The sequence below is a fragment of the Sabethes cyaneus genome, chromosome 3, assembly GCF_943734655.1.
Source record: "Sabethes cyaneus chromosome 3, idSabCyanKW18_F2, whole genome shotgun sequence".
Taxonomy (NCBI): domain Eukaryota; kingdom Metazoa; phylum Arthropoda; class Insecta; order Diptera; family Culicidae; genus Sabethes; species Sabethes cyaneus.
The window spans coordinates 105,712,207-105,733,516 of NC_071355.1; the positions used below are offsets into that span (position 1 = coordinate 105,712,207).

General features: G+C 37.4%; 1 protein-coding gene across 3 annotated transcripts in view; it reads left to right on the forward strand.

Annotated features, from left to right (window-relative positions):
- LOC128742386 (uncharacterized) overlaps positions 1-13,999 on the forward strand; it is a 59,181-nt gene extending 45,182 nt beyond the window's left edge. For all 3 annotated transcript variants that reach the window (XM_053838732.1, XM_053838730.1, XM_053838731.1), the window contains exons 5-7: positions 5,389-6,558; positions 13,435-13,575; positions 13,630-13,999. In XM_053838732.1, the coding sequence (XP_053694707.1) occupies positions 5,389-6,558; positions 13,435-13,575; positions 13,630-13,747 (1,429 nt within the window). In that variant the 3' untranslated portion in view covers positions 13,748-13,999. The remainder of the gene's footprint in view (positions 1-5,388; positions 6,559-13,434; positions 13,576-13,629) is intronic.
- Positions 14,000-21,310: the final 7,311 nt, after the last annotated feature.

A 21,310-nucleotide genomic window follows, 5' to 3' on the forward strand; every position in this document is an offset into this window, starting at 1 on the left:
AACTCTAACGCATAGTCATAGTGTTGTGACATTAAGCTCCCCGTCCCCGACATAAAAAATGAAGGTACTTTCAGTTACACATTTGGCTCTATCTCCGCTGATTTTCAATCGATTTTTATGCAACTAGTCTTAAAAGAACCACATTACATTGGCCTTTAATAAAAGTATTAGGGTCCATGCCTAGTGGCACGGGCGCAGGCTTGAAGTAGGACTACGAATGTAGAGCAATTCGTCTCCCAATGCCAAAACCGGCGATTTTTGTACGAATTTCATATAATAGATTCCCCAGTTGCGCAGTAACGGGAGGTTTACTTGCGCTGTTGTATTTTGTACAACCCCTGTGAACCGTTGACTTTATCTCGGTATATCTCGGGAATCTAGCAATAAATAAAATTACTGTTTTCAGTAAGGTTGATCCGCAGACAAATGGTGGAAAAAGTTCCATAAGTTTTTCACCAAGTGGCATTAATATTCGAGAGAATTCTGTTACGTTTTAGCATGCCTATAAAACGGAGTTGACGCGAGTAACGAAAGGTAAAGGATTGTGTTCTTACATGTGAGAAATTCATAATTTCAACTCTTCAGCTAATTTAAATAGTGGACCTGCAAAGGTCCGTTTGTTATTCTCGAATTCTCAAATTTCTGACTCGTGGTGTCCATTGTCTATTTTCGTCCATCAGATAGGTTATTGGTGTGTGGATTAATAGTGGGAATACTGTTTATGAGACAAACGCTACTGGTAGGATCTGTAATCAAGATAGACTTTTATATTTTTTTTTGAAACGATGGTTCTACAATTGATGAAGGGACGGTAGGGGAAAGAAATGAAAATTTTTGGTGAAGGAGGGGGAAGAGCGGAAAGGAAGGAGTGGGGGGGGGGTATTGGTAGCTATGCTTGACAAGTAGTCATTTTGACTCCTACCTTTTGTCCAATGCTGGAAGGTGCATGAGTCGAACCAAGCTGTAATCTGAGATTATAACCGGATTCGAACCCACAACACCCTCCAGGGCATGTGGTTCGCTGGTACTTGTACCTTTGAACCATAGAGGCGCTGGACAAAAGGAGACCGCAAAATCCACTTCTCAAGGATAGCTACGCGTGTTGGTTGTGTTATCGACACATATTGTGCCGCTTCCTGCATCAATTGCAGATTACCACCGAGCGAGAAGTTTTAATCTATCGCTCAAGACTAAAATCCTGAGATTAGTCTATAGACTTTTATGTTTATGATGGTATGAGTCGCAAGCTAGCTGCCTGCCGATGTGTCTCCAACGAAAGCCGGCGACCGACTGATCACGCACACCGAGACAAAGCAAACAATGTTTCAAATACAACCTTTAAAATTGCCACCGCCCACCGATGTGTCTCGAAAAAAACTGGTTGTCCCATGCGTCGCAAGCTAGCTGCTGCTGGCTGATGTTTCGCCAACGAACGTCGGCGACCGACTGATGACGCATACCGAGGCAAAGGCAAACAATGTTTCAAATACAACCTTTAAAATTGCCAATTTGCCACCGATGTGTCTCGAAAACTGGCTGTCCGATACGTCGCAAGCTAGCTGCTGATTGGTGTTTCGCCAACGAAAGCCGGCAACCAACTGATGACGCACACCGAGGCAAAGGCAAACAAAGTTTCAATCAGGGATGCCACATATAATTCTGTGTTTTTTGTTGAAAAAATCTGACAATCTGTACGGCGAGGAAAAATATCTGTGCAAAAATCTGTCCAATGCAAAACAATGAGAGTGAAAGAGATAGAGAGTCATTTTGCTGGCTATTTTCGTCTCTTTCACTCTCATGTAAAAGCTCAAAAACCTGTTTAATCTGTGTAATTTGGCGAAAATCTGTATTCTGTGCATACAGATTCTGTACAGGCGATTTCTTTCAAATATCTGTTAAACACAGAATAATCTGTGCATGTGGCAACCCTTCAAATACAACCTTTAAAATTGCCAATTTGCCACCGATGTGTCTCGAAAACTGGCTGTCCGATGCGTCGCAAGCTAGCTGCTGCTGGCTGATGTTTCGCCAACGAAAGTCGGCGACCGACTGATGACGCACACCGAGGCAAAGGCAAACAAAGTTTCAAATACAACCTTTAAAATTGCCACCGATGTGTAGCTGTCCGATGCGTCGCAAGCTAGCTGCTGCTGGCTGATGTTTCGCCAACGAACGTCGGCGACCGACTGATGACACACACCGAGGCAAAGGCAAACAATGTTTCAAATACAACCTTTAAAATTGCCAATTTGCCACCGATGTGTCTCGAAAACTGACTGTTCGATGCGTCGCAAGCTGGCTGCTGCTGGCTGATGTTTCGCCAACGAAAGCCGGGGACCGAAGAAGGTAAGGAAAGGAAGTTTAACTCATAGCTCATCTCGTATATATTTCTGTCATCCGTGCTAGGGAAGCACTGACGTGGGAAGGCAAAAAATGCAAATAATGAAATATTAAATATTCGACTCATATTTTCTCAATTAATAAACGTCTGTTAGGGAAACATGTAATCTACTGTGTTGTAATGGATTTTTTGAAAAATTTCCAATCGATTGATACCAATATCTCTAGAATCTGTTGACGGATGACTGAGTTATAAGCGTGCAAACCATAACCACTTTTCGTTACATGTTCCCTTTTCGTTTTTCTAAAGTGCACCCCAATATAGAAATCAAAGAAATAGTCCTACTTCAAAAAAAAATATGCTGGTAAATTATGGTTCCATTTTCCCGGAAATATTCCAGATCGCGGTGGGATTTTTTTTGACGTCATAAGTAGCAGATGAAATAAAACCAAGTAGAAATCTGCTTAATTGACTGCGCAAAAGTTATCCATTTTATTTGTAGTCACTAATAATGACTTTTATACTATCCTGCAGAGCGCTGGTTTACGCCCCACACTTCGGAACATCCGTTGTCGCTTCTACCGAAACTCAAAAGTGGTCATTTGGAATTCACTTCGAAAATATGGCAAATAGGGTATCAAAAGACAGGATTTTTCAACGTGAGCTCTTTAGTGGACATTTGGATATATTTTAAGCCGATCTGGACATTCCGGAACATCCGGCATCGGTTCTACCGGAATTCAAAAGTGGTCATTTGAAATTCTCTTCGAAAATATGGAAAATGGGGTATCAAATTACAAGATTTTTCAATACGAGCTCTTTAGTGGAAATTTGGATGTATTCTGAGCCGATCTGAACATTCCGGAACTTCCGGTCTCGGTTCTACGGGAACTCAAAAGTGGTCATTTGGAATTCTCTTCGAAAATATGGCAAATGGGGTATCAAATGACAGGATTTTTCAACGTGAGCTCTTTAGTGGACGTTTGGATGTATTTTCAGCCTCTGTCAATCGATGAAGACTAAATTGCCAACACCTTTAGCTGTAATCCACCCCCTGACCATCACTCCACACCCGCCGTGTTTAACCGTTGCTTTCAGATTTTTTACATTTAGTTCATCGTTTGACTTTATGTATGGGTAGACGACGACCATCTGAATCAAAGATGTTAAATTTGAGCTCATCTGCAAAAATAATACCTTATTGGGAAGAAATTTATCATCTTTGGCTCAGATGGTCGTCGTTTTGTATGAGAAAAGCCAAACGATGAACTAAATGTAAAAAATCTGAAAGCAACGGTTAAACACGGCGGGGGTGGAGTGATGGTAAAGGGGTGGATTACGATTAAAGGTGTTAGCAATTTAGTCTTCACCGATGGCATAATCCATAATGGATCAAAATATCTATTAAGACATTTTAAAGTGCCAAGTGGCAACAAAATGGGATTTAGTCAGAGGTTCAAGTTTTACCGAGACAATGACCCAAAGCACAAAGCACTTAAGAAACACACATGGTTACTTTACAACTGCTCAAAAATTATTGATATTCAACCACAATATCTCCAGACATCAATCCCATTGAAAACCTTTTGGAATATTTCGACAAAAAAGTTAGAAACCATTAAATTTCTAACAAAAACGATCTTAGAAAGCACTTGATGGACGAATGAAATCAAATTCCCACCGAATACACGAAAAAACTCGTAGACAGCATTTCAAAACGACTAAAGGCGATTGCAATGACCAAGGGATACCATACTAAATGCTCATCTTTGAAATTAAGCCACATCTGCGAAAGAAAAACTGTTAATTCAAAGCCCGTACGAATATGAATTTGAGTGGATAAATTATAAATTTTTTTTTTTTTTTTTTCAGATAAATAAAAACCATTTTTCCAAAACCAGATCAGATATCATACTTTAAAATTAACATCTGACACTATGATTTTACCTAGGGTAAAGAACCGATTTTAAGCAGTCTTAGCGGGTCACTGATTGTTTTACCTTATTACAAGCGATGGGTTGACTAAGTGGGGGATATTAGCATACCAATCTTCTTGCTATCTCTAGTTCTTCAAGTTGTTACCATTGAAAGACACTATTGTTGAGCTAAAATTTTGATTTTTCGCTTTAAAAGTTGGAGCAATGGAACTAATTTTGATCAGACCGAACATATTTTCACCCTCAAGGTGCTTTTTTAAGCAGTCGTAGAAGAACGAAATCTGCATGTTGCCGTACGAATACGGATTTGTATCACTGTATCCAAATATCAAGAAATCGGTTCTGAATACATTTTTCATATTGTCAATTCAAAACGAAATTCAAATGTGGCTTTTAAGCTTTATTTGTTAAACGGTTAATTTATAATTTTCTACATATATCCATTCAAATCTGCAAAAATTATCCTTTGTCTTTATATATATTTCTAGAAATCACTTAACTATAATAAAACTAAATAAGGTAAATAAAGTAAATTAAATGACACTTACAAATAATTACGCAAGCTAGGAAAGAAAATATTGTACGCAGTACGTTCTTATGAATTTTACAGTTAAATAAGGATTTTGAGGATTTTTGACTGATATTTTAAAATATAGTCAACTTAATTTTAATGTTCCTGAGAAATAAAAAATAATTATTGTTGCAGTAGAAAGACCAGGTCACACCGCTAGGTTGATTAATTCGTTTTTTTTTCACTTTACGCCATTTACGCTTTAATCTTCAAGGTTTCTACGCAAAAACCAGCCCAACGTAGTTCTAGGCCAAGATACACGGGTGTATCTGGAACACTTCGGTTTCTTTAATGATTATCGTCCAAAAGCCATAGGGAAGAAAGGACAGGTTTCTGTAGGAAAGTGTAATGTTTAAAACGCAAAAAAAACTTCTTTCACGTTATTGAGAAAAAAAATTGACATGAGGCAAATAAAGTGCTTTGTTCCTTGAGTAGCAGATGAAAAGGAATTAGTCCATTTTTATGTTTTTAATAGTTTACGGATATATATAAATTTGAATATGAACAATAAATCCAATTAATCTCATATATACTTTTAGGGCAAATTTGATTTTCTGTGGAAAGAGGAAACGAAGTCATCGCGACCGATACGTCGACTATGAAACGTACAAACAACACTCGAATAGTGTGCCCAGACAGCGAGATTTATTTGCGCCAAAATCATTATCATATCTTGAATGCAAAGGGCGCAATAGGGCAGCTTCGTTTACTTCTGGTGTTTCATTTAACAAAAATATCATATCTAAAATTGAGAAAATGTCTCAAGAGCGAAATTTGAAGCTATGCTTTCAATTTTCTACTCCTTTTAACAAAAGAATCGATTTACCAGATGGATCAGAGGAATCAAATAGCAAACAAGAAGTACTTTACAATACCATTAGCAATATATCCAGCACTAGTAATGTACCTACAGAAACAACTATTGTGCAAAATTCATTGAATTTGGCTGAAAGTTGTCGAACTCATAAGGGTTCAACAGCTAGTGTTAGAAAATCCACAGGATTTGAATCGATGAACACTTGCCTCACACGACCAATCAGTAACAAGCATAATACGAAATCACACAAAGTTAAACATAGTCGTCGACAAGAACAAATGCAATCACCTTATGACGATCGAATGAATTGCCCCAATATGAGCGAATTGTTAAGCTCCAGTTCTTTAAGCTCAAGTGATTCTGAAGCTATTAATACCAATGAGTCAGATCATGAAGGAGATGATGAGCTTACAGATTGGCCAGGTAACGAAGGGATGATAAACTTCACATCTAAAAATGACTTCAAAAGGTTAAACAAAACAAGGGTTATGAAACCATCTCTTCCGCAAATTAAGCAGCAAGACGATATCCAAGATGATGATACCCTCATGTCTACCGATGATACCGTTATTAAACCACTAAACTTTGAAGTTACTACTCTAGGAACTGCGCATAATAACCTCAATAGTCCAAAATGTTCGCCAGGATCATCCGAGGACTTACCCCTAAATAAATCAACATCAACATTTTCAATTCAGCATATGGACGCTAGTAGTAGCAGTTGCCAAGCATGGCTTGTAAAAAAGAATGTCCAAGATGAAGTAGCGAGCACATTTTTCACACCACCTAATATTTACACAGAGATCAGAGAAATACGAGCAGGATGTCGGAGGATACGAGATGAGCGACCAGGTTTCTCTATCATCTCTAGCGCTAATGAACTTCTTTCGAGGTACTTGAATAATCATCTTTTTTGTTATTTCACTATTTCTAATTTCAATAAAAAAGCACCGAATTCGTTAAAATTTAACCGGAATCTCAACAGTCAAACGTTCGGTAAATTGTTCATTATATTGTGCTTTGCAGCAATTTTACGAGTTCATATTTTAATATGGACAAATTCATGTTTTAATAATAATTATCCTGTACTTACCAAATACATTGAAAATATGCTTGTCAAGCAAGAAATGGGGCAATAAGGAGGCAATAACAAAAAAAACTGATGGTTCAAATTCAAGCATGTGTGGGACACGCAGGAAATTACCACGCTAATAATTTTCGCGATGGCATGATGGCAATTGTACATCCTAATAGGGTTGCCAATTGTTGCCCCCCACCCAATTGTTGCCCATTTCTCGGTTTTGAATAACATCTGAAAATATCTATATTACTAGCTGACCCGACAAACTTCGTATTGCCACAAATTAACCTGTGTTGTACATAAATCATTAATCTTGGATGATCTTTGTCACAATCTCGAGTTTTGCAAGCCCCCCAGTGGGCGGCGCTTCCGACGGCGGGTCACCGGCAACACTCGCGACCGTCTCGTCCTGAATGATCTAGTGTTACTATAGATAGTTTTTGTGGTCTTGTATTGACTAATGTTTTATGGAAGAGTTTCGAATTTCTCGAGTTCGATTAGTTTTTGAGTTTCGCAAAAATTTCTGTTTTATTTGTATGAGAGTCCATATCCCCCTACCACAGGGGTGAGAGGTCTCTAACTATCGTAAAATAAATTCAAGACTCCAAAATCTCCCACATGCCAAATTTGGTTCCATTTGCTTAATTAGTTCTCAAGTTATAAGGAAATTTAAATTTCATTTGTATGGGAGCTCCCCTCTTAAAAGGGGAAGGGGTCGTAATTCACCATAGAAAAAATTTCTGCCATCTAAAACTCCCACATGCCAAATTTGGTTCCATTTGATTGATTAGTTCTCGAGATAAGAGGAAATTTGCATTTCACTTGTATGGAAGCCCACCCTCTTAAAGGGGAGATGGGCCATAACTTGCTTTCTAAAGAAGAGAGGGGTCTCAATTCACCATAGAAAAAAATCTTGCGTCCAAAACCACTTACATGTCAAATTTGGTTCCATTTGCTTGATTAGTTCTCGAGTTATGAGGAAATTTGTTTTTCATTTGTATAGGAGCCCCCCCCCCCCTCTTAAAGTGGGGAAATCCATAGAAAATATACCATAGAAAATATTCTTGCCTACAAAACACCCACATGATAAATTTGGTTCCATTTGCTTGATTAGTTCTAGAGTTATGAGGAAATTTGTATTTCGTTTGTATGAGAGCCCCCCCTCTTAAAACGGTAAGGGGTCCTAATTCATCATAGAAAAAATGGTTGCCTCCAAAAACACCCACATGCCAAATATGGTTCCATTTGCTTGATTAGTTCTCGATTTATGAGGAAATTTGTATTTCATTTGTGTAGAAGCACCCCCTCTTAAAGTTGGGAGGGGTAATAATTCACCATAGAAAATATTTTTGCATCCAGAAACCTCCACAATCCAAATTTGGTTCTATTTGCTTGATTAGTTCTCGAGTTATGAGGAAATTTGAATTTCATTTGTATAGGAGCCCCCCCCTCCTGAAGTGGGTAGGGGTCCCAATTCATCATAGAAAAAATTTTTGTCTACAAAAACACCCACGTGCCAAATTTGGTTCCATTTGCTTGATTAGTTCTCGAGTTATGAGGAAATTTGTATTTCGTTTGTGTAGGAGCCCCCCCCTCTTAAAGTGGGGAGGGGTTCTAATTCACCATAGAAAATATTCATGCCCTAGAAAACTTTCACATGCCAAATTTGGTTCCATTTGCTTGATTAATTCTCGAGTTATGAGGAAATTTGCATTTCATTTGTATAGGAGCCCCCTTCCTAAAGTGAGGAGGGGTCCTAATTCATCATAGAAAAAAATTTTGTCTCCAAAAACACCCACGTGCCAAATTTTGTTCCATTTGCTTGATTAGTTCTCGAGTTATGAGGAAATTTGTATTTAGTTTGAATAGGAGCCCCCCTCTCAAAGTGGGGAGGGGTCCTTATTCACCATAGAAAAAATTTTTGTCTTCAAAAACACCCATATGCCAAATTTGGTTCCATTTGCTTAATTACTTCTCGAGTTATGAGGAAAATTGTGTTTCTTTGGTACAGGAGCCCCCCCTCTTAAAGTGGTGAGGGGTCCTAATTTACTATAGAAAATATTCTTGCCCTCGAAAACCTTCAAATGCCAAATTTGGTTCCATTTGCTTGATTAGTTCTCGAGTTATGAGGAAATTTGTATGGAAACCCCCCCTTTTAAAGAGGAGAGGAGTTATAATTCCCCTTATAAAGAGGGGACGGGTCTCAATTTACCATAGAATAAATTCTTGTCACCGAAAACACCCACATGCCAAATTTTGTTCTATTTGCTTGATTAGTTGTCGAGTTATACAGAAATTTGTGTTTCATTTGTATGGGAGCCCCCCCTCTTAGTGGGGGGAGGGGTTTCTAACCATCACTAAAACCTTTCCTGGCCCCAAAAAACCTCTACATGCATATTTTCATGCCGATTGGTTTAGTAGTTTTCGATTCTATAAGGAACATACGGACAGACAGACAGACAGAAATCCTTCTTTATAGGTATAGACTAGCTGACCCGACAAACTTCGTATTGCCACAAATTAACCTGTGTTGTACATAAATCATGAATCTCGGATGATCTTTGTCACAATCTCGAGTTTTGCAAGCCCCCCAGTGGAAGGCGCTTCCGACGGCGGGTCACCGGCAACACTCGCGACCGTCTCGTCCTGAATGATCTAGTGTTACTATAGATAGTTTTTGTGGTCTTGTATTGACTAATGTTTTATGGAAGAGTCTCGAATTTCTCGAGTTCGATTAGTTTTTGAGTTTCGCAAAAATTTCTGTTTTATTTGTATGAGAGTCCATATCCCCCTACCACAGGAGTGAGAGGTCTCTAACTATCGTAAAATAAATTCAAGACTCCAAAATCTCCCACATGCCAAATTTGGTTCCATTTGATTGATTAGTTCCCGAGATAAGAGGAAATTTGCATTTCATTTGTATGGAAGCCCACCCTCTTAAAGAGGAGATGGGCCATAACTCGCTTTCTAAAGAAGAGAGGGGTCTCAATTCACCATAGAAAAAAATCTTGCGTCCAAAACCACTTAAATGTCAAATTTGGTTCCATTTGCTTGATTAGTTCTCGAGTTATGAGGAAATTTGTTTTTCATTTGTATAGGAGTCCCCCCCCCCTCTTAAAGTGGGGAAATCCATAGAAAATATACCATAGAAAATATACCATAGAAAATATTCTTGCCTACAAAAACACCCACATGATAAATTTGGTTCCATTTGCTTGATTAGTTCTAGAGTTATGAGGAAATTTGTATTTCGTTTGTATAGGAGCCCCCCCTCTTAAAGTGGGGAGGGGTCCTTATTCACCATAGAAAATATTCTTGCCCTCAAAAACTTTCACATGCCAAATTTTGTTCCATTTGCTTGATTAGTTCTTCAGTTATGAGGAAATTTGTATTTCATTTGTATAGGATCCCCCCCTCCTAAAACGGGGAGGGGTCCCAATTCATCATAGAAAAAATTTTTGTCTCCAAAAACACCCACATGCCAAATTTGGTTCCATTTGCTTAATTACTTCTCGAGTTATGAGGAAAATTGTGTTTCTTTGGTACAGGAGCCCCCCCTCTTAAAGTGAGGAGGGGTCCTAATGTACTATAGAAAATATTCTTGCCCTAGAAAACTTTCACCTGCCAAATTTGGTTTCATTTGCTTGATTAGTTCTCGAGTTATAAGGAAATTTGTATGGAAGCCCCCCCTTTTAAAGAGGAGAGGAATTATAATTCCCCTTATAAAGAGGGGAGGGGTCTCAATTTACCATAGAATAAATTCTTGTCACCGAAAACACCCACATGCCAAATTTTGTTCTATTTGCTTGATTAGTTGTCGAGTTATACAGAAATTTGTGTTTCATTTGTATGGGAGCCCCCCCTCTTAGTGGGGGGAGGGGTTTCTAACCATCACTAAAACCTTTCCTGGCCCCAAAAAACCTCTAGATGCATACTTTCATGCCGATTGGTTCAGTAGTTTTCGATTCTATAAGGAACATACAGACAGACAGACAGAAATCCTTCTTTATAGGTATAGATTGTAATGGTCAAAACACAAATACCTATATGTCAAAACCTTCAAATATGTGTAAACATAATTGTTAGCAAACAAATATTTAGCATAGAAAAATTACCTCAAAAAATCTGACTTAGTAGAGCCAATATTCACCGAACGCTTACAGTTTGATTTAAAAACCACTCATGGAATTTAAGCTTTTGGATCTCAACAAAAAGCAAATTTACCCCATATTACTTTCTATGCCTTTCAAAATACCCGCATTCATAATGTTTGATTAAATAAATAACTATATGTTCCTATTGTTGTGTTTTAATCCATATTGGTTAATAATTGGAAAAAGTCATTTCTTGCACACCATCCACAAATGCCGCTATGCTATGCCATACCTTACCAATCTTACTTGATCTAACTCTTATTGAAATTTTACCACTATTTGGATGTCTGATTGAAACAATACACAATACTATAACAATATCATCGATTTCTCTGGAGACTAAATCCACAAAGGCCTAATGATATTACCGGCGTGTAATAATTTTCGTGATTGGAAAGTAATTTTCGTATACGTAATCCACAATCGGTTAGCGGAACAATGTGTGCGGAAGTTTATCAGAAATTCTTGAGAATCGAAAATTATAACGTAGAACAATTCCTCAGCCTTTATTAAAAGAAGAGTAGAAAGTTATGTTGTGGCTAAAATAACTTGAAAGTCGAGGTTTCCATTACACGCTCGAATGCAAAACAAAAAATCACAAAACTTTGCTTTCGAAAAACAAAACCGTATATTACGTTTAAATTTAAACAAGTAAAGACACCGGAAAAGAATTATAAATTAATTCTAATGAATACATAAAATAATTCAATGCAATAATTTGTACCAAGTAAAACATTGTTTGGTGATGATTGAAATCAAAAATGGTAACAGTACAGTACTTATAAATGGTAAATCTGTTTCCAAGCAGTTCTTCTTTATCTATCAAGTTTCTGTACTTGGTATTTCTCCTAATTTCTTTTTTTTCTTTGCGGTACAACAATTGGGTTGAACGTATACAATATTAGGCAAATGACGTTAAACTAGTGAGCAACAATTGGGTTTGTATGTTGTTAGAGAAAAACTTAAATTGCAAAATATATGGAATATTTCAGGCTATGAAAACATACCAAATGTTTTACTGAAAGGTCATTTTGTTTATAAGACAAATTTTGATAAGAACAACGTTATACTTTCACTTTCGTATCTTCGTGCAGCGTAAGAACTATTGAACTAATAATGTAATGTATATATTGGACACTATCACTTGTTGTTCTTACAAAATAAAATAAGCATTTACCTTCTACCTGTTATGGACATCTACCTGTTATGGACGAAAAAGGACGATGGGGGTGGGGAGGGGCTTCTTAAATGCCGAAAAGTTACCGAACGTCCTTTGTGAACGACGCCTAGCACGATTACTTAACTAACCCCTCTAAGGTCTACATCATTTTTAGCACCGCAAAATTCTCTAAAACGACCGTAACTTTTTTATCTTTCCATATTATCAATATTTTCTATTTTCATAATATCTACAGATAATGGCCATATGTCATATGGCCCAGAGTTATTCCGGAGTTCCTTGGGGGACCGTGACATGGCTTTTTTAGATAAAGTTGCCAAATATATAAAATCTGTTTGAAATCTGTTGATTTTTGTAAACATATCATGGACTGTAGACATATCAATTACTTTGTCGCAGTTACGAGCCATGATCCGCATCCGCGACATTTCAGCATCAGTAAAGTATGTCGTGTCGCATATCAAAAAACATCAGCATTAGACAAAATAGCGGTTAGTGATCATTTCATATCTCTCAGAGGCCATATGGCCGGCTCCGGGCCCGGGGTGGATTTCTTTTCTGATTCAAGCACGGAACGGATTTCGAAGGAACTTGTCCGGGACTTGGAACCCGCGTGCATCGCCTCGCGTCTTATTGAGAGCAAATTGGAGGTACGCTATGTAACGCTAACGCTATGTAACTCTATGAGGTGCAACTACGTTACTTTTGCTCGTCTTGAATGCAATCTGGTATGATTTGTTTGAGTCTTTGTTTAATGTGGGCGATTATTACCACGAAAATACATATCGCGCCCCTCTTATATATATAGATATGTCCCGAGTTGAATTTTTTTGATCTTTAGTAGTAACTTTGTTTAGACAAGTGGCCAAACTAAGGGGCCACTGTACCGGGTCTCGTAATGTGGCTACCATCTTAGCTTTAGTACTGAGACCGCGCGTTTCTCAATTCACCTGCCCACTCTGAATCAGACCCTGTTGCGAGTCGCTCCTAATCTAAATTGGAGGAGCTCACTAGGATGAGGAAACGTCGAGCTATCAAGAACCGCTCAGCTTCCGCATGCGTACCACCTCAACTAGCAGTATACGACCTTAGATTTCACCGTGTTCGGTTACCCGATCTGCAAAAAGTTGAGCAGCCGCGATTTTTTAAAAAGGTATGCACAATGTGCCATAAATAATATCGAAAATGACTCAACCAGAACCACTAGTTTATTATGACCATTAAAATGCAAGATCATAGCGTCCTGGTTAAAAGCTTATGTCGAAAGCTATGTAAGAAAAATGATAATTAAAGTATTATAATATTCCAACATTTTAATTTTTATTTGATAAACGGCGTAATTTTATTTTTCAGGTTTCTTCAAAACGACCAACAGCAAGTTTTAACTTTATTTGACATTAATGCCACTGAATACGATAAGTTATATGGTCTGTCGAAATTATACTCGCTTACTATGCAGGTCGAAAATGGGTGTGTGATTTTGAACAAAACCAGGTGAGTGATGCCATTGAACATATAATCTACTTATCTAATTTTATAAAATTGCAGTAATACTATGCAATCGATAAGGATAGATCAAACTAAACTTCCCAAAACTTTTTGCGATTTTAAACGGAGGTGTTACGGAGACTCAGTGGATGTTGATTTCAATAATCTACCGAATTAATGAGTGTGATATTCTGGCGCTTATTTCTATGTTCAATTATTTTAAAACAGACTTACGCGATTAATTATTCCCGTTTCCACAGTATCATTTATGACCAAAATGAGCTCCCCATCTGTACAGTGCTAAATAATTTTAAACTAGATGTAGGTACCTCTTTATTCGTCAAGGTTTGACACCTCAGATCGATTAAAAAATAATAGATCATTAAAACAGTCCAACCCAGCAATAACATTTTTTCTTCAAAAAAGCTCAAAAAGCAATAAGATATTTTAATCAAGCGTTTTAAGCATTTTTACTTTTTTTTGTGTGTGTGGATATTATCACTACGACCAGCATTTTTCATCTATTGTGATCTTATCCAGGTGTTGTTCCGCACTTCGTTGTTATTGCAGTATCGCTATAGAGTGAGCGAACTGCTTATTATCCGTGTTTGAAGTGTCGGTGTGTTTTCACCCCTTTTTCCCTCTACGCTTCTTACTACTTTTCAACCAATCTATCTCTAGAGCCAGGAAGTGCGGAGAAGAGTTACAATTTGTCCTTGGACAAGAGGCTTCATTCGCACCTCGAGCAAGTATCAGTCTTATAACCAGTCCTGGCTAAAGGCTTCATGGTCGGTAAAGCAGAGTTCAGCACAGAGTGAGGGTGTGTATGTATGGCTTTCATTGTTAGTCAATCTGTTGGCGACTTTTGGAACGAACGCAACTAAGCAGCTAGAAGAGCGTTTTCCATACACAGTGTTTCTTATATAGCTACTAGTCGCGTGAGAAAAAAGAGCATGCTTCGGAAGGGGAAATTTCTCCCCTTCTGACTAAAGCCTCTCAGTATCGGTTAAAGACGACAGTTTGAAGACGGGAAGTATTGTAATAGTAGAAAAGGTCAGATTGTGATTTATTCAAAGTTTACATAATAATTTTTATTTATTTATTTGCTTGGTAAACTACAATAGTGAAGTCTAGGATCCGGATGGCGCGTACCATGGCTCGTAACTGTAGCAAAGTAACTAATACCACAACAAATGATTTGTTTAAAAAAATCTATATGTTTCAAAAAGATTTAAAAAAATTGACAAAATTAGCTGAAAAAAGCCATGTCTTGGTCCCATAAGGAACACCGAAATAACTCCGGGAGCATGTGATATGGCCACGATCTGTAGGAATTAACCTACGCTGGTGATATAGATATCGATAATCGAGTTCCGAGTTGGAAATGCGGCCACCGAATAATGTAAGTAAGTAAGTAATCATATACAGTCAACTTTCGTTTATTGAGCTATCTTTAAGTGGGCTACGTTTTAATCGGGCTTCCGTTAATTGGGCTATAGCCCATCTAAAACGAAGTCAAACGTCATTTTTGAGTGTATTTTTTCTTCCGTGGGACTCTTGAATGCAATATTTCAAATGCAGAAAATTATTTATATAGAAAATATTAAAATTAATTAAATGGAACACAGTTGCATCATATCGTTATCTGATCATTTTTAAGGTTGACCGTGCCATTCATTAGCATCACGGCGAAACAGTTAAAAATGCCAATATATGTTAACATTGTCGTATGAAGTTCTACTTTTTACTTGTAAAATAATCTAGAAATAAATTTTAATAACGAAAAGATTAAGTTTAACTTTGATTCCGTGTTTAAGAAGGGTATATACGCAAGTAACCACAAGCATTAACGCATAACCCCATAGCCCATATTGGCTGTAGCTCGGCATCGCTAATACCAGACAGCGGTATATCAGCAATTCGCATGGTAAAAACTTTTGTATAAACATTGCTAATGCGTTTAAGCATTATCGTAAATTAGCATTATTAAAAACACTATTTGCGTATATAATGTTACAATATGTTGCTTACAAGCTTTAGGACAAATCTTTAAAACGTACCGTAAATGTTAATAAAATGCTTATACCTGACTTCGTTTTTACTTGTTTACGGCCACTACTCATGCTCCGTTTCACCTAACTGCCGCTGTCTTTTTTTAACCAATTGAATTCTGAAATGGACTACGAACGACGATTTAAGTACGACTAATTATAACCCACGCATCTACAGCATCTGTGGTTGAGATGTCAAAAGCGCCAGCAAATGAATGATGCAGGGATACACGCACCCAGGTTCGAATTTAATTAAAAGAAACATTTGAAATGCGAAATAAAATGTGTTTCATTTATCGTAAATAATGGAACGCAAAGCTTGAGAAACTGTGTTAGAAACTGCGGACTTGAAAAATAAATATGAAAATATATTTATTTTTGTCTTTTGACATGCCGGGCAAAATGATGTTTTTATATTTTTTCACAAACAAGCTAAAAATAACGATATCGATAATGCAGGCGAAACGATGTTTAATAGGTTAACCAACTTGATTTGGACCCCTACATGAATTGGACCCTTTCAACATATTTAGCCACATTTTTAACTAGGGTCTTTTTCTAATTCCCGTCGTAATAAGGAAAGCCATTCTAATTTTCATCATTTCCTGGATGGATTTAGTGAATACTCCAAAAGTTCTTGTACTGATTTGACTAAAACACACTTACCTTTCGATCCGTGAACTTTGAAATCACTGAAAAGCGACTATTAAAGCATATTATTGAAATTACGCAACTGACTTTATTGCTAAAATTCGTCGTACCGTTTTAAAATCCGTCCAACAAAATTTTTCATCGTCCGAACTAAAAATCACAACAATGTTTACGAAGCTAACGCGCATGTATTTGTGTAGGACGGCATGACAAATGTTATTCTATAAACTTTCTGCAGGTCAGGCAAGTTTTTCTGCCTGTAGAATAACGACAATGCCTTGCGCGAGTTATTTTCATTTATGAATGACGGAAATTAAAACGATTAGTCGACATTGTCTTCTTCGTCGCACGAAAAAACGTAGGAAATTTGGCTGGTAGGACTTCTTTAATGATAAAAAGCATTTAAATAGATCTCAGCTCACTTTGATTGATTGCGTATGATAGACAACTAACTAAAATATTAGGGAATAACTAGTTTTGCATTGTGTGTCATAAAAATGCTGATATTTTTAATAATTTGTGTTGGATAGGACGGGAATAGGCAATTACGGCGATGTAGCAACATACCCTAGTAACTCAAAATTCGATTAGTTTGATATCGTAAGGGGCCGTGCACTAATTACGTAAGGCATTATGGGGGGAGGGGGGGTTCCGCGAAATCTTACAAAATCTTATTTGGGGGGGAGGGGGGCTTAATCATTTCTTACGTAAGATTTTCTCACACGAAAAAATTATGAAAAAGTCACATTTTTAATGGCAACTTATGTTATTTGTTACAAAAATTTTTAAATTGATGAGGTAAGTTGTGAAGTGTCGAAATCTTTCATGCTGCAAGGAAATGCATAGCAACCTGCTGAGTATTTTAGCCTTGTCCACTCAAGGAAATAGCAGTTGGCCTACTTGTTCCAGAGTCTCTGATGTCATCGGTTTATGCTATTATTTATAATTTATAATTTATTCGTATAATTCATAGGACAATTTGGGTCTAAATGAATACTTAAAAGTTACTTAATTGTTAGTATTTACATTGTCAAGTGCACGAATACGTTAGCGGTAAATGCGTGATAGTTCGTCAAAAATAAAAAGGTCAGCAAAGCAGTTGAATTGTCTGATCATGGAAGCGATGGGAGAGTTGGCAGCATATTGCGTTGAATAGGAGTCTTCCTGTAGAATCATTCTGGGTCGTAAGACTCTTGAAGATGCGTAGAGTCCGATTTGCGATAGGATGTCCGGTGCATCATATTCGCCAGTTAAAAGCTTGCAGCCAAACAACGATTGCGAAACCTCTCTACGTCGACTTAGCGTGCTTAAACCCAACAGACGACAGCGGTCTTCGTACGGTGTTAAGTTTTGCTGATCTCTCCACGGAAGGTGACGAAGTGCATGTCGCACAAATTTTCGCTGTACGTTTTCCAGTCTGGCGGACCAGACAAACTCGTGCGGGTTCCAAACGATGCTCGCAAATTCCAGCGTTGACCGTACATTAGAGCAATAGAGAGCTTTGAAGCAGATCGGGTCATTGAATTCACCAGCAATCTTAAATATGAACCCAAGACTACGATTGGACTTGTCAACGATGGCAGAAATGTGGGACTTCATGGTGAGTTTCTCGTCAAGTAATACTCCAAGGTCCTTCACCTGTTCTACCCTATTCAATTTTGATCCGGAAATTTCGTAATCGAACTCTATTGCCCTTCTAGTGCGATGAAAACTGATGACGCAACATTTCTCCACACTCAATAACAATTGATTCCTTACGCACCAGTCACTTAACATGTCCAGAAGCTTCTGCAACATTCTGCAGTCCTCGATTCTTCTGACTTCAAGATAGATCTTCAGATCATCAGCGAAGAAAAGCCTTCCATCTTCATTGAGTAGTAACGCTGCATCATTTATGTAGATACAGAATAGCGATGGTCCCAAATTGCTACCCTGTGGCACACCAGAACCATTTGTAAACGCGGCAGGCCGGCAGTTGCCAAGTTGTACGAAGAGTTGCCTATCCGTAAGGTAAGTTTCCAACCATCTGCACAATCTTGTGGTACACCCAAGTTTCTCCAACTTGCTTAAAAGAATAGTATGATTAACGGTATTAAAAGCGGCCTTCAAATCAGTATAAACTGTATCCTGCTTTGGCGCTCATACTATTTATGCAGAACTATGTGAAATTCACCAAATTCGTTTGCCCGACAGATTGCCCGGGATCATTCCAACATATTTCGTTGCAATTTCCTATCTCAATCCCGCAAGGCAGCCGCAATCCCTTATGATATCACGAGAAATATTTTTGTTTAAAAGTAGCTTACACAATTAATGTATAGCTGTACCAATGGAACAAATGCTTGATAAGCTACTATACAACAAAAATGTTTCTTGGGATATACTGTTCTTCTGTTCCCAAATATCTTGCCTACCGTATGTGGCCAGAGTGGGGTCAGTATTTTGCTTCAAAGGAAACCGCGGTCATTACAGATCTGTACATTAGACGCAACGCTGTGCCAATTCCAACATAAGACCATGTCGCGTGTCATCTAGAAGAGGCAAAGAAGTTTTTTGTATACTACTTGATGAGGACACGTTTTCAGACGATTTAGATTGGATCAATGCGAATTAAGTGAACGCTAGTGAGTTTCTGAGCATACACCAACATTTATTGACAACCTCAATGCTGAAATACGTTCTGTTCGTGAGGGGGCCATTAAGGGATTTACAATAGATAATTGATATTATTTGTTTTTTTTTATGAATTTGTTTGAACTTTGGTTTTTATGAACTTGTTTGAACTTTGTTGACTGTTTCAATATTCTTTCAATGTCTATCTTTTTAAATAAAACTTGAATTTTGATGTTTCAAAAAATCTTACTAAGAATTTGTACGGGGGGGGAGGGGGGATTGGCCAAAATCTTATATAGGGGGAGGGGGGGTTCAAAAATGAGGAAAAAGGCCTTACGTAATTATTGCACGGTCCCTAATAATATTCTTTGGATTCTTTTCTAAGCCTGAATGCCTTCGGATCACTTTAAATTACCTGTATTTAGCTAAAATTTACAATCATAAAGTGTATTGCGACATACCGCTCACAATCCGACGTAGGTGAAGAGGAAACGATGTTTGCAACACATTTTCGATTTGGTTTTAATAGCTAAATCCAATGAATTTGTATTGATGAAATCAGTTAGTTTTATTCTGGAAGACGTATTTTACGTGGTTTCGAAGGTTTCTTCTCAAGATTTTAATTAAAAACCACAAAAAAATAGTGTCCAAATTGCATCGTGAAAATTTTCTTACCATCAGATTTTAGACACCCCTGTATTTTGATTTCTGGCAGCAGTTTGTTTACCTATTAAGATTCAGTGGAAAAGCAAAATTGAATGTACCCGTCTATCTACATATTTCTCCGATTTGTGATTGAATTGGTAAGCATTTTAAGTAAAAAGAACATTTATAACAATTCGTTATTTAAAATATCTTGTTTATCAGGGAATACATTATGCAAAATACAACAAAATCATGTAGAGTGCCCGCTCGGAGGAGGCAATTAATGAACGCTGGCAGGAAATCAGTAACGGCGTTGCAATTAAAACAGCATGTCGCCAGTTCGGTATTTCCAGATCGACGATCCAGTTTCGGCTAAGCAATCAATACAAAAACCAGTCAAGACCTGGAACTGATCCAGTACTTGATCATGCTGACGAACTTGAGCTTGTTGTATGGGTGAAGAAAATGGCTCTGAAGGGATGCCCTGTCATTAAATACCGTATCATGAACGGAATGATTCGCAAATCGAGACTGATAGTGAGCTGCAAATTATAGCTCTAACTCCCCTGAAAACGTTTCCAGTAATTCAATCGGAGGCATTTCTCGACGAACCGGATACCAAGAATACAATAATTTGCACTTCACTTACATTAAATTTTGAATATTTTATCCTCCTGCCTGATGATATTTGCTAACGTTTCAACCATATTAAATCGTATATTTTAATTTCATGTCCAATATAATCAATAAACATGAAGACTGTTATGTTACATGTGAAACTGTTATGTTACATGATAAACGGAAGGTTTTTATTTATAGTAATCAAATTGTGCTGAAAAGTCTTCCAAACAAGCATAATTCAAGTTCAAGTTCAAACAAACATAAGCGTAAGTCAATAACGACTTTATATGGTTTAAATCCGTATTTAATTATGCTTGTTTGGAAGACTTTTCAGCACAATTTGATTATATTATATGATTATATATTCAAATTTACGATCGCATCCCATGATAAATTTCTAATATTAAATGAATTTAAATACTAAAAGTAGACTGGACTATCATCCTGATTGAATAATTCTTAGAGTGTCCAAAATATATTCATTGATATTTGCCGTGTCCAAAATACATTTTGGACACTGTCTAAAATAAAATGAGAGGGTCCAAAATATGAAAACTACATAGTAAATAAAAATGTCTATAATAGCACATTTTTATCGACAAATAGATGACCCAACAACACTTTGCCATTTAGGTAAGTTGTTCTAAAAGAGAGTTTTGCATGAATTGCATAACAATAGAAGGTAATATATATTTTATTCCAATAAATGTAAAATTACTTCCTCTAGGGGTCCATTACGGAATGGTGCTTTAGCAATTGCTGTTATAGTGCAGCTTTAATTTGACAGTAGTGGGGCCCTTTTCCACTTTATTACGGCATTAATTGTACATGTAAGAAAATAATACATTATATGATATATTTTGTAGTGCACTATAAAGCATTACAATTGAATTGATATAAAGCTTCATGGTTACTTGGGTATTTTTATAAACCTTTCGTCGACGATTTCGTCAAAAACAATCGATGTATCCCTCGGTTTCGACAGCTCAGCCCAATTAACGAAAGTCTTTCACTAAGTGGGATAAGAGTTTAGTGCAATTAGCGGATGTTGGCTGTATCTATAGCACTTTGCCAGGGGCTTGCGATGGATGCCATGCTTCTGTCGCCAACATCTCAGCACATGCGGAAAAGAAACAGCAAGTCACTGCATACGTTTCATT